The sequence below is a fragment of the Danio aesculapii genome, chromosome 16 (assembly GCF_903798145.1).
Source record: "Danio aesculapii chromosome 16, fDanAes4.1, whole genome shotgun sequence".
Lineage (NCBI taxonomy): Eukaryota > Metazoa > Chordata > Actinopteri > Cypriniformes > Danionidae > Danio > Danio aesculapii.
In genome coordinates, this window is record NC_079450.1 from 24,385,928 (window position 1) to 24,398,820 (window position 12,893).

At 36.5% G+C, this 12,893-nt stretch overlaps 1 protein-coding gene across 1 annotated transcript; it reads right to left on the reverse strand.

Moving 5' to 3' along the window:
* Window positions 1–1,276: 1,276 nt before the first annotated feature.
* On the reverse strand, window positions 1,277–10,767 carry leng1 (leukocyte receptor cluster (LRC) member 1). The gene is made up of 4 exons (XM_056476258.1): window positions 10,343–10,767; window positions 9,919–10,101; window positions 6,522–6,823; window positions 1,277–3,549 (listed from the first exon to the last, which is right to left on the reverse strand). The coding sequence occupies exons 1-4, from the start codon at window positions 10,472–10,474 to the stop codon at window positions 3,342–3,344; spliced, it is 825 nt and encodes a 274-aa protein (XP_056332233.1). The 5' UTR covers window positions 10,475–10,767; the 3' UTR covers window positions 1,277–3,341.
* Between the last annotated feature and the right edge of the window lie 2,126 nt (window positions 10,768–12,893).

Here is a 12,893-nt window from a genome sequence, read left to right on the forward strand (position 1 = left end):
TAATCCCGCGATCCGCATCCTCACCAGCGCGCTCTTGCTATTCCAAGCTCATCGCGTCCAGTGGGTCGAAAACGGGCCGAAAATACCAGTGAAGCCATTCTATTGGTCCTATATCCTATCCTATCCTATATACCGTGTCAGCATCATGTGAGTGGTCCAGCTATGTTTTCTTCCAAGAAGCCCCTCTACGTCAGACGCCAGCGAGTTTGCGCTAATATGATCTCTGTGGAGCTGCGCGCGCGCCTCGCGGTGATTTTCGTAGGTAGAGACAGACGTTGCCTCGCAATCACACGATGCCCTTCGCTCAGGTACCCGCTCCCGGCCGACAAAAGCGTTTGTTTATGAGACTGGAGGACGTCAACGCCCCCGTGTCGTGGCTTTGGGTATCATTGCATCAAAATCCCCCTAAATCGGACCACCTCCATAGAGAGGTGACATGATCCGTTTGGGAGGACAGGTGCACGGAGCGTGCCATTGAAATTCCCTATAGCATTCTAGCTAATGACATGCAAAAATGTCTGTGTCTGAGAAAGGCCAAATATTTTCACCACAAAGATTCCTTTAAATGTGTCACTAGACCACAAACTAATCTTAAATGTGAGGAAAGCTGAAAACACATTGTGTGATTCAAAATAATACATTTTTCTTGTATGTGGACAAGCCATTCAAATATTAAAAAAATGGTTCCATTGAGACATTTTGAAAATGTCCTACTGTATATATATGAAAACCAAATTTTATTAGTCATTTTAATTTGGGCAGATTTAATGGACAGTTTTCTCAATATTTACATTGTTTTAACCCTCAGATTCCAGATTTTATAATCATTGCATCTTGGCCAAATATTATCCTATTATAACAAACCAAACATCGACAGAGGGCTTATTTATTCAGCTTTCAGATAGTGTGTAAATCTGAACTGACAAAATTTTACACTTGTGTAGGAATTAAAATTATCATATGGATTTGTTTATATGGCAAAACATGTTTTTTTTTACCTAGAAGGTGCATACTGACTCTAAAGGTAGACACTGATAAGATCAGGGCCTGGTTAATATGTGGACCTTTGGGATTTTAAGATGTGGTCAAATGGTGATTGATCAGTTTGTATGTCTCAGCATTTTCAGTATTATCACATGATCAAGAATGATTCAAAATAGATGGTAAACTTTGCTCTGTCTCTTTTCCCGCTCTGTCTCTTTCCCACTCTCCCCATCTCTCCTTCTCTCTCAGGTAACTTTATTTTACATTTAAGCTGGGTACAATTATTATCATATATTTTTCATCATTTCATTTTTAATCATTTTATACAGTTATTTGTAACAAATTGAGCTGTAACAGAGAATTATTGTCATTAAATGAATTCATTTTTAAGTATTTGTGAAATACTTTTGATTTAACATCAACACTTAATTGCTCCATATTGCAATACAATACAATCACATAATAGCAACGCTCTCCCACATTTTCAGCTCATAATGCTGCCCTTATTTCCGTTTTTGGCATATGATTGCAGAAGGATGGTTTGACTAGAAATGTACAGTTTTTCACCATCATACTGATAACATTTTAATCATTCAGCAAAACTACAGTTCAAATCGCTGTAGTTAAAATACAATTCATTACACTTGCGACTGGTTATGTGGTCCATGGTCACAAATATGAATTAAAATTGACTTTAAAATCACAGCATTCATTTATAGTATTTGTGTGTGTAAAAAACAAAGCATATGAAGAATTGACACAAACTGCATCATTTATATATTTGTTTGTATTACTGTTAATCTAGTGTCAGCATGAAGATTACCACAGTATATGACTGTTGTACACTCATAGGCCAGTTTATTAGGTACACCTTGCTGGTACCAGTGTGGACCTATTTTTACCATCAGAATAGTCTTTGTGTCAAAGATTCAACAAGGTGCCGAAAACATTTATTAGAGCTTTTGCTCCATATTGACATGACAGCATCACTCAAGTTGTTGCAAATTTGTCAGCTGCACATCCATAATATGAATCTCTTGTACCAGCATGTCTCAAAGATGCTGGAAATAGCCATCACAAGATGGAGACTGGTTATGAATATGGTCAGCAATGATACATAGGAAGGCTCTGCTTTTTAATGCTCAGTTGGTACTAAGGGTTCCTAAAGTGTGCCAAGACAATATCCTCCACAGCTTTACACCACCACAAGCAGCCTGAGCTGTTCAGATGAGCCAGGATGGATTCATGCTTTCATGTTATTTTTACCAAATCCTAACCCTGCCACTACAAATGATGGAGAATTTTACTCATCAGATCAGACAACCTTTCAATCTTTTACTGACCAATTTTGATGGCGAGGAACAAATTGCACCTTTAGTTTTTTGTTCTTAGCTGGTAAGAGTGTCAACAAGGTGTTTTTCCACTTCTTATAGGTTAAATGTCCTCTGCAAACAGTGCTTGTAATGAGTGTTTATTTGAGCTTTTGTTGCCGTACTATCAGCTCAAACCAGTCTTGTCATTCTCCTCTGGCATCTATAAAAATAATTTTCAATCACATGACAGCCGCTCACTGGATATTTTCTCATGTAGTGCTTGAAAATCCCAGTAGATCAGCAGTTTCTGAAATATCTATGAACAATCATGCCACATCACTTAAATCACAAATCAGCAAATCATCTTGATCGTGCAGTGTGAGTGGCAGATGTAACTAATAAAATGGCCAGCGAGCGTATATTGCACAAAATTATATATTATCCTTTGTTTTCTTAAGAATGTTTGAGAAATTGTCTGTATTTATGATTCATGCTATACATTTTTTGCAATATTTCCACTTTTTTTGTATAATTTTTCACTGATATTGCTACAGTTTTGTGATATATACTTTTTGTGAGTATTTATCACAAAAAAAGATAATCACTGTAGGGTTAAACGGTAAGAATGTATTTACACAACAGGAAAAAAATATTTTGCAGACTCCAGCATCAGCACTAAAGGGAAGATGTTCTTAGTCTCATAATAATGGCTGGCCCACATTTTAATGCTGATGCCTCAGAACTGTAGCGGAAAACAACTCCGATGCAGTTCCTACAAATCAAAAGATGTCATTTTTACAACAACTTAATCGCTCTGGTGCCGCCAGCACTGAAAAACAGCAAGAAAGAGAATTTCCTGTTTGTACATTTTTTATACCAACTCATCTGATGCCAATAAAAGTGTTGTAGAGGCCAGATCGATTGCTTTTAGGTAGCAATCATTTATTTTAAACGGTCTTCACACATTGCACGTGGCTTAATTTCTTGTCCGAACACGAAACAGTTCTGCAAATTCGAGACTTTGTGAATCATTAGTGTTGTAAGCTAATAAAAGCCATACTGATCTCTGTCTCTCCTTTGCCTTTTCCTTGCCAATTCAGGAAAGTAGGCGCTGTTGTATGGTCTGTCTCTATCCCCCATCTCAGGCTCTTTTTCTTTCCCGCCTCCGCTCCTCTGTTCCAGTAAAGCCTGTGTTCGTTTCTTCTCCTCCGCTTCTCTCTGCAGCCGCTCTGCCCGTAACCTCTCAATTGAACTGTCATGAGAGGAAAAGAAATCATTTAAGGATGAAGAGGTGGCAAAAAGACAATCATTATTTTTTGATTAATTAAATATTTGTGCCAAAATAAATGTAATCACATTTTTCACAGAAAATAATAAGCAGTACAACTATTTTCAATATTGACAATACAAAATGAAAATTAATTCATTAATTTTACTTCGCCATAGTCCCTTATACAGTTAGGTCAATAAATATTTGGACATCGACACAGTTTTACCATTTTTGGCTCTATACACCAACACAATCGATTTGAAATGAAAGGAACAAGATGTGCTTTAACTGCAGACTGTCAGCTTTAACTTCAGGGTATTTACATACAAATCAGGTGAATGCTGTAGGAACTACAACAGTTTGCATATGTGCCTCCCACTTATTAAGGGTCCAAAAGTAATTGGACAATTGGCTTCTTAGCTGTTCCATGGCCAGGTGTGTGTTATTCCGTCATTATCCCAATTACAATGAGCAGATAAAAGATCCAGAGTTCATTTCAAGTGTGCTATTTGCATTTGGAATCTGTTACTGTCAACTCTCAAGATGAGATCCATAGAGCTGTCATTAACAGTCAAGCAAGCGATCATTAGGCTGAAAAAACAAAACAAAACAAACCAAACAGAAATATAGCAAAAACATTAGGTGTGGCTAAAACCATTGTTTGGAACATTCTTAAAAAGACAGAACACACCAGTGAGCTCGGCAACACTAAAGACCCAGACGACGACAGAAAACAATGTATGGCTGTCAATGAAACTGGTTCTCTTGTATTTATTGATGATGTGATTGCTGACAAAAGCAGCAGGATGAATACTTAATTTTCTGCTCATATTAAGCCAAATACTTCAGAACTCATTGGATGGTGCTTTACAGTGCAGATGGAGAATGACCCAAAGCATACTGCAAAATCAACAAAAGAGTTTTTGAAGGGAAAGAAGTGGAATGTTATGCAATGGCCAAGTCAATCATCTGACCTGAATTCGATTGAGCATGCATTTCACTTGCTGAAGAAATAACTGAAGGGAAAATCCCCCAAGAACATGCAGGAACTGAAGACAGTTGCTGTAGAGGCCTGGCAGAGCATCAAACCCAGCGTCTGGTGATGTCTATGCATTCCAGACTTCAGGCTGTAATTGACTGCAAAGCATTTGCAACCAAGTATTAAAAAGTGAAAGTTTGATTTATGATTATTATTCTGTCTAATTACTTTTGGACCCTGAAAAAGTGGGAGGCACATATGCAAACTGTTGTAATTCCTGTCAGCATTCACCTGATTTGGATGTAAATACCCTCATGTTAAATGTGTTGTATGTAAGTTTTTTACTCTTCTAAAGCATTGTTTTGGGCCAATTATATTTCAGCACCCCCGGGTTGCCTTGGTGGAAAATTGCGTACATATTTCATTCAGTCAGAAAGTCTCTTAAAGCATGCGTCCGGGACCAAAATGCAATCTCCGGTGGACAGTAGAACATTCAGTTCCATGAGGTGAGGTTATTAATTAGCAAATGATATAAATATTTTGAACGTAAACATTAGTTGAGCAGGTTACACTGTTACTTCGTGTCCTAACAACACGCTTCATGACGAGTTACGCAGTAATGAGCAATTTGGCTGTTTGCACCAGATGAAACATGACAGAAATTTAAATACAGCCATTAAGAAGCACAGAATATGGACTCACTCATGAAATGGTAAGGTTTATAATCTATTTAATACATATTAAACCTCTTTAACATTATTAAACGTACATGCTGAATCACTGATATGTGTTTAGTTCTAAAGTTTATTTAAAACGGTTTATTTTATTTTTAAGATCTAAGGAGAATTATCTGCTGCTGCTTTCAGTAGTAGAGTAATAAATGTCATGTAAAATGGCATTTAAACTTGCATTGTTAGCATTTAACACTGAATAAAACACATGAGGTTTACCTGAGGTGATCATGTCATCACGTTTTCTGTTGTTCAGCTGTGCGAAATTGAATCCATTTCTAATATATCTATTGGAGGTGTTGGTTAGAACAAAAACTCCTTTTATTATGGAAAATATTCCTTCTATCGGGTGCCTTTGCTTTTTTTTAGAACACGATTTAAACCACTTGCTCCTGTCCTCAATCTGGCAACCTGCGCTTCCGTTTGTTTTGATCCAGGAGTGCAATACCTAGTTCAACCATTGGGTGTCAAACTTACATACTGCACCTTTAAAGCTGACAGTCTACAGTTAAAGCACATCTTGTTGGTTTCATTTCAAATCCCCTGTGTTGGTGTATAGAGCCAAAAATGTTAGAATTGTGTCAATGTCTAAATAGTTCTGTATATCAGGGGACTGAACTGTAGAACTGTATATCAGGGGATGCCACAGTGGAATGAACCATCAATTATTCCAGCATATGTTCTACACAGCTAAAGCCCTTCCAGCAACAACCCAGTATCGGGAAACACCCATACACTCTCACATTGACACAAGCACTCATACACTACGGTCGATTTAGTTCATCCGATTCACCTATAGCTTATGTCTTTTGACTGTGGGGGAAACCGGAGCACCCAGAGGGGAAAAATGTAAAAAATCCACACAGAAATGCCAACTAGCCCAGCCGGGACTCGAACCAGCGACCTTCTTGCTGTGAGGCAACAGTGCTAACCACTGAGCCAGTGTGCTGGCCTCTAATTGATTCAATCTCACTGAAATGATTCAGTGTTTTAAAATGATTCAATCTGTTATACTATTTGAAACAAACTAATATTATTTCACAACATTCCTGTTTTTGTTGCATGTTTATAATAAAAACACTTGTGTTTTTTTTTATCTTATAACCTAACATCAATTTATTGCAGGTTTAAAAAAACATTTTTAACGCCTCAGTGAGTGTAATGACATGTGAAGTATGACTAAATTGTGTAGCCAGGCAGGATGCTTTATTTGTGTTGACAGAAATAGACAAATTATTTCGCACCTCTCTCCGCTCCTCTTCTCTCCTCTGTCTCTCTTCTCCTTCTTCTTATGCTTTTTCTCCTTCCCATCCTTCACTGCCAGTGCTTTCTTCATTTCCTTAAGAGGATCCAAAATGTCTTTCAGCTTCCTGTCTCTCTTTTCTCTCTCCTCTACAGTTAAGCTTCTGTGCATGGTTTTGCCTTTCTCGTTTTTGCCTCTCTCTTCCTCCTTTGCCTTTCCATCTTTCAGGTACCAGGGAGTGACTTCTGTTCCAGGGGCAGGACCTAGAGACACCAAAAGCCCAATGGCACGCTCCTGCTTCTCCTAGAATGAAACATCACAAAACACAAAAATCTGTAAAATTACAATTTCAAATTGACTGCATGCCAGCGAATACTGCCAAATCTCAAGACAAAATGCAATAAAAGGGTCATGAAATGTTATTTTAGCCTGTTCTCTGAGACTCACTTATAATGTTATCAACATAAAAAATACATAATTTAGAAGTAATAGACTATATTCTGTCTCCTGTTTTGACCCCCTCATCAGAGCACACTATTTATATGGTGGATTGTAGGTTCAAAAGTAAATGCTCACTGGTGTGACTGGCTCACTTTTTTGGCTAACAATTGGCTATTTATAATTGGCTAAATATTATACAAATATTTTGACAAGACAGCGGTTTGCCCAGCAATGTAAACTTCTTCCTGAATACGTGACAGTCTACATTCTTCATCAGGGTATATGCAGGAATCCTAAAGGTAATTTCAATACCTTTTTAAGACTTTTTAAAAACCTTCTCAGAATATATAAGACCTCATCACCACTTCAAGTTCTAATCAATAAGAACCTTTAACTTAATAAACAGTTGTAGTTAAATAAGTCAACGGAGCACAATCATGCAACAGAACTCAGATAAGCGTGGAAGAAACAAAGCTTGAAGGAATAAATTATGTGGTTGTTTTTAGCGACAGGCTACAGCCACTGTTTAAACTCGTCTTTCTCCAACCAGGAGTACGCAAACTTTCATTTTCCCATTTTGCCATCTGTTTCGCTCTATGGTTTTGCTGCATGTGGAGAGCGTCACATCACCTTCCCACGTTTGTCGCAAATTACTTGACATAACCCGGACAGAGGAGCTTGGCCGGACGCGCCCCGGCCTAAACCAATCGCATGGATCGAGCATGCCGTTGTTAATATTAAGAGGGAAATAAATAAATTTATGCTTTTTTGGAGTCACTTGGAAACTTTCAAACACTTTGAACAATACTTGAACAAAATTTAAGGCCTCGTAAAAACGCAATTAAGATACCGTTTAATACCTTTTAAAAGCCTTAATTTTCTCACAATTTATTTATAAACTTTTAATACTTAAGATCACCCTGTTCATAAATATGCACTACTGTGATATAGGTTAAAATGTATAAATACTCAGCAAATATCCAATTATCTGTAATAACAAACAATGAGATAATGGCTACGTAATTCCTACTTGTTTCGCGCAACAACTTAATTGGCACGTCATCATCTTTTTTCAATGTTTCTTAAAATCCAGCGCTGGAACCAAACTCAAATGAAATTTGGCACAAAATAATACAAGGCATCTTCTCATCATCCATATGCCTCAGACATGCTGTAATACAATTCAAAATTTGTTCATCGTTTGCACTGGTCTAAGGTCAGACTCTGTAAGATCAATGCTGATATAGGTCCTATTTGAAACCAGTGTAGGCGCAGGCTCCTGCTACTCTGCTGCACATGTTCTGGACATGTTCAAAGCTTTACAAGTACTGGATTAGTTTTTTGAGACCTTTTCTGAGGGATTTGGGGTAGTATCCATCACCATTTCTTGCATTGTTCAGGGTGGCCCCTAAAAAACACTGCTCTTAACACAAGATAAATGTTAGCCTTTGGTTCTCTTCTGGCTAGAAGACTGATGTTATTTAAATGGAAAGACCCTATTCCACCTACACGTAATCACTGGATAAGAGAAGTCATGTCTCATCTTAAGTTGGAGAAAATAAGGCAAACTATCAGAGGGTCTTTTGAGGCATTTTATAACTCTTTTTAACTCTTATGATGAAAATGGATGCACACAATATGAGAAAAAAAGAAACTAGTGTCATATTTTCATCTTTTATTTCCTCTATGGACACTTGATTATATATTGTTCCTAAAGGGGGTGTTTTGTTTTTTGTGTGATTTCTTGTTTTTGCTCTATATAACGTTAAAAACAAATTAAAAAAACTAAATCCACACATTCCACAACCCTTTTACCACATTGGCCTCAACATAAGCTGTTTTGGACTAACAATAAAGTTTTGAGTTCTGAAACTTGCAGGATATTTTATAGCACAATTATATATTAGATCAACAACAAAGAAATTAGTTAGAATTAAGTTTCATTAACAAAATATTATGAAGAATGTTAAATCAAAGCAGGCATTGACATCCACAGTAGAAAAAAAGCACAATCAAAGTCAATGGCTGCTTTTCCACAAAATTCTTCGTGTTCAACAGAAGAAAGAAACTCAAACAAGTTTTTGAACAAGTGGAGGATGTAACAATTTAAATTGTTAGGTTTACTACGGTAGTCAACATTTGAAGTGGATCATCACCTTTCATCAACGTTGCCCTAAAACTATTGAACAAAACCTATTCTTGTCTCAGGCAGAGTTAATTTTGACAGCAAATTTCAATAAAGTTTTAGTCTTAGTCGTTTGACTAAAATTCCATTTTAGTCATATTTTAATATTTTGAATCATTTTAGTTTTATTCAACTAAATTTCATAGAATTGCAGTCGACTAGATCTACTCTAGATTTAGTTGACTAAAATATATTTGGTGTATTTAAGTGTAAGTTAATTAAATATTGTATACTGTATATAAACAAATGTCTTATATAAACTTATATATATATATATATAACTTCAAATTAAATAAAACATAAAATATGGAAAATAGCTTTTTCATTGAAAACCCAAAATTACACATACATTGTTTATTTACATCATAAGTAATATGTAAAATTATGTGTCGGCAATCAATCCACATGATAATTGCCCACGTCTACCAGTGGACCAGTTTGTTTTTCATGAATTTCATGAATCACACACCAAGATTAATTCTGATTGGATATTTTCAAAAAAAATATCCCTTAATCACATTCTTGTCTCATTTTTATTAGTCAACTAAAATATCAGTATATTTTGATTATAGCTGTCATCATCATCGCTTAATTTTTATTAAGATTCGTCGGTAGAACCTTGTTTGTCACGAAAATTATGACAAAAAGTTTTCATCAACGAAATTAACACTGGTCTCAAGACAATTTTGAACCACTTCAAATATTGACTACTGAATATCTATAAGACAACGGGTAAGACAACAGTTAAGAGTGTGTTAGTTTATTGTCACACCTTCTCTTCCTTCTTCTCTTTGAGGTATTCTGCATTTCCTTTCTTTTCAGTCGAGTCCTCCAGAGGAAAGAGATTGAGATGTTCTATCTCTCTGGCTCCTCTGCTGGTCTCCGCCGTCTCTCCATCTTCCCCTGTCTGTTGAAGGGCTCCTCGAGATTTCTTCCTCAAATACTCGGTTCGAGCCTGGATACATCAGAAACACACATTTAGCTCATAATAAGTGATAGGATGTGCACAAATAGCATTATATTTACGTTATTTGCAAAATAGTCAAAACACACAACCTTTACATGTATGTATATATGTAAACTGATGTGGGGATCACATTCGTTATGTCATGTAAAGGTCATTGAGTGCAAAAGAGGATGTAAATGGAGTAAATTAACCTAGAAACAGTGAAAGGATGCAGGGTTGCTATGGTTACCTCTTGCTCTGCGCGCTCCACTCGCTGCTGAATCTCGCGCTCTTCCTCCGCTGCACGAGCCTCGTCGCGGCGCACGCGCGCAATGTTGTCCTTATTGCGCACATGCCAGCTCTTTTTTGGCAAAATGTTCATTATTTAATATGTAAGAGAGCAGTGAGTCCGAAGGAATATAATTCTACGACCGTAGCAGGTTTGTCAGACCACATAAAGAGTCTAACAAACGAAGCAATAGTTTAGTTTATGACTCGAAACGGAGTCGTCGGCTAGTTACGCAACGAAATTTAAACTCGTCAGTTGATTCGTATGTATGTTAGGTCCGCTACATCCATACAGCATATTCACGAACAAAACGTAACATAAATAGACAGGTTTCGAAAAAAAATAATCAACACGATTGTACGGAAAGAGATCTTGAAAACACCGGAAGTAAGTTGACGTGAGTGAACTACGTCACACGTAAAATATTTGCAACGCACCGAACAATCATGTCATGTACCGCGTGAGGGCGCCCCTAAAAACATTCAACTAGCTTTTTGCTTCCTGAGCCTACCGTCGCCCCATATAGCATTAAATGGCAGTAACTCTCGGCATGTTGTAATTTGAAAAAAATACACTACACTGAAAAGCAGCATGGCATCACTTCACTCCAGACACAGACGTGAGCCACAATCACAATGTTTTTATTAAGATTTATTGATATGTTTGTCAATATTTCTTAGATTGTATGTAAAAAAGAGGGATTGCACTTACTAATAAAGTTTAAAATCTTTTGTAACATTGCAAGCTTTAGATTTTTTCAAATATGTCTGTCCATTAGGATGGTCAACGGGTTCAAGATCTGTTACTGACATTAAATCTCCACTCTCCTGTAGTGCTGATTGAACTTTTTAAAATAAAAAAAACAATATTGACTATATAATATATAACTATATTGATGTAGTAAACCATTGCTGAAACAATGTCATCTGCAGAATATACAGATCTAAGTTCTTGAGAGCATATTACAGATAGAAATATCTAAGATGTGGACATTATGTGGAGTGGTGAGGAAGATGAAGATAAAGTTTGTTATAAACAAGATGCAATCTATGTTACAAAAACCTCAAACTTAAAGTAAAAATGTTACACTGTTAATGTTTTTAGTAATTTTGAAAATAATATTAAAGATTATACCAGCAATCATGTGTTTTTTGTATTTTATGTTGGTATAATGTTCGGCAAGTACAACTGCTCTGACCTGATGTTCATTGAAATGGACAAAAAATATACACTTTAAGGGTGCTGAATTTTCATTCGTTCATTCATTTTTTTTCAACTTAGTCCCTTTATTAATCAGTGGTCACCACAGCGGAATGAACCACCAACTTATCCAGCATATGTTTTACGCAGCAGATGCCCTTCCAGTCGCAACCCAACACTGGGACCCACCTATACACTCTTTCATTTACACACATACACTACGGCCAATTTAGCTTATAAACAGGAGCACCCAAAAGAATGCCACGTGAACACAGGGAGAACATGCACACTCCACACAAAAAAGCCAACTGAGCCAGCCGGGGCTCAAACCAGCGACCTTTTTGCTGTGAGACGATTGTGCAACCCACTGCGCTACCATGTTGCCCAATGTTAATTTTTTAAAATTATTTCATCATTTATAGGAGCCTCAAGAACTGTGAAAACCTACTCTTACATTTTTCAGAAACTTGGAACAAAATTAGGGTCAGAAGGGGTTAAAATGGAAACAGTTCTCAAACAGATTTGCGCAACACTTCCTTCTGAGATGATAAATATCTTTGTAGTTATCGCACCATCAAAACACTCAGGAAACTATAATTATATTTTAGTTCTGCCTTAGAAAATGATTAAAAGACAGTCCCGTTGCCAGCCAATTGAAAGGGGAGGTTCTTTTTTCTTAAAAAGTGGACCTTTTTTGCAGTTATTTGCCTCTTGCGAGGTTAAAATACTGCATTTAAGTGACATTTTAAGCACTAATTTTTGCTGGATCAGCTTGTCGGATGAGGATCATAACCACAGTTTTTGATGACCGAAAAATATTTTGTCAGAGTGCTCACCATACTATTTTATGACAAGTTTTTTATTTACAAATTTGCATTTAAACTGTAAATTATTACAGTTTTAGATATGTTATGATATTAGCATTTTAAATAAAAAATAACAATAAAGAACAATAAAATATGAAAAAATACTTTTTTTTTAAATGAAAATTTATTATCATCCATCATTAAAGATAGAATATTTAAAACTAGTTTTAAAATAAAAAGCGTAGCCTATAGGTCAATAAAAATCTGGCCGTCTCAGTCAACTTTCCTCAGTCAGAATTTGCCCACTTGAATAATTAAGAATTAAATTAGTCTTAAAGCCTTCTTCTATCTGTAATTTTCACAATTTATGATGGCACAGCAGTCAAAAATGGGACAAAGGAACACATGTAAAGCCCAAATTCTGGACTTTGTCAGTAAGGTCAAAGTCTTCAGGTCTTTCGAACCACCCCCTGGCTATAGGCCTGAAAGAAGTAGTTTTTTGTTTT

Excerpts from the sequence above, each read along its gene's own strand:
- leng1 (XM_056476258.1), bottom strand. The coding sequence starts at position 10,474 with ATGAACATTTTGCCAAAAAAGAGCTGGCATGTGCGCAATAAGGACAAC. Across the intron at positions 10,102-10,342 it reads TGGAGCGCGCAGAGCAAGAG|GCTCGAACCGAGTATTTGAG; the intron begins GTAACCATAGCA and ends TGATGTATCCAG. Across the intron at positions 3,550-6,521 it reads GAGAAGAGGAGCGGAGAGAG|TTCAATTGAGAGGTTACGGG; the intron begins GTGCGAAATAAT and ends CTCTCATGACAG.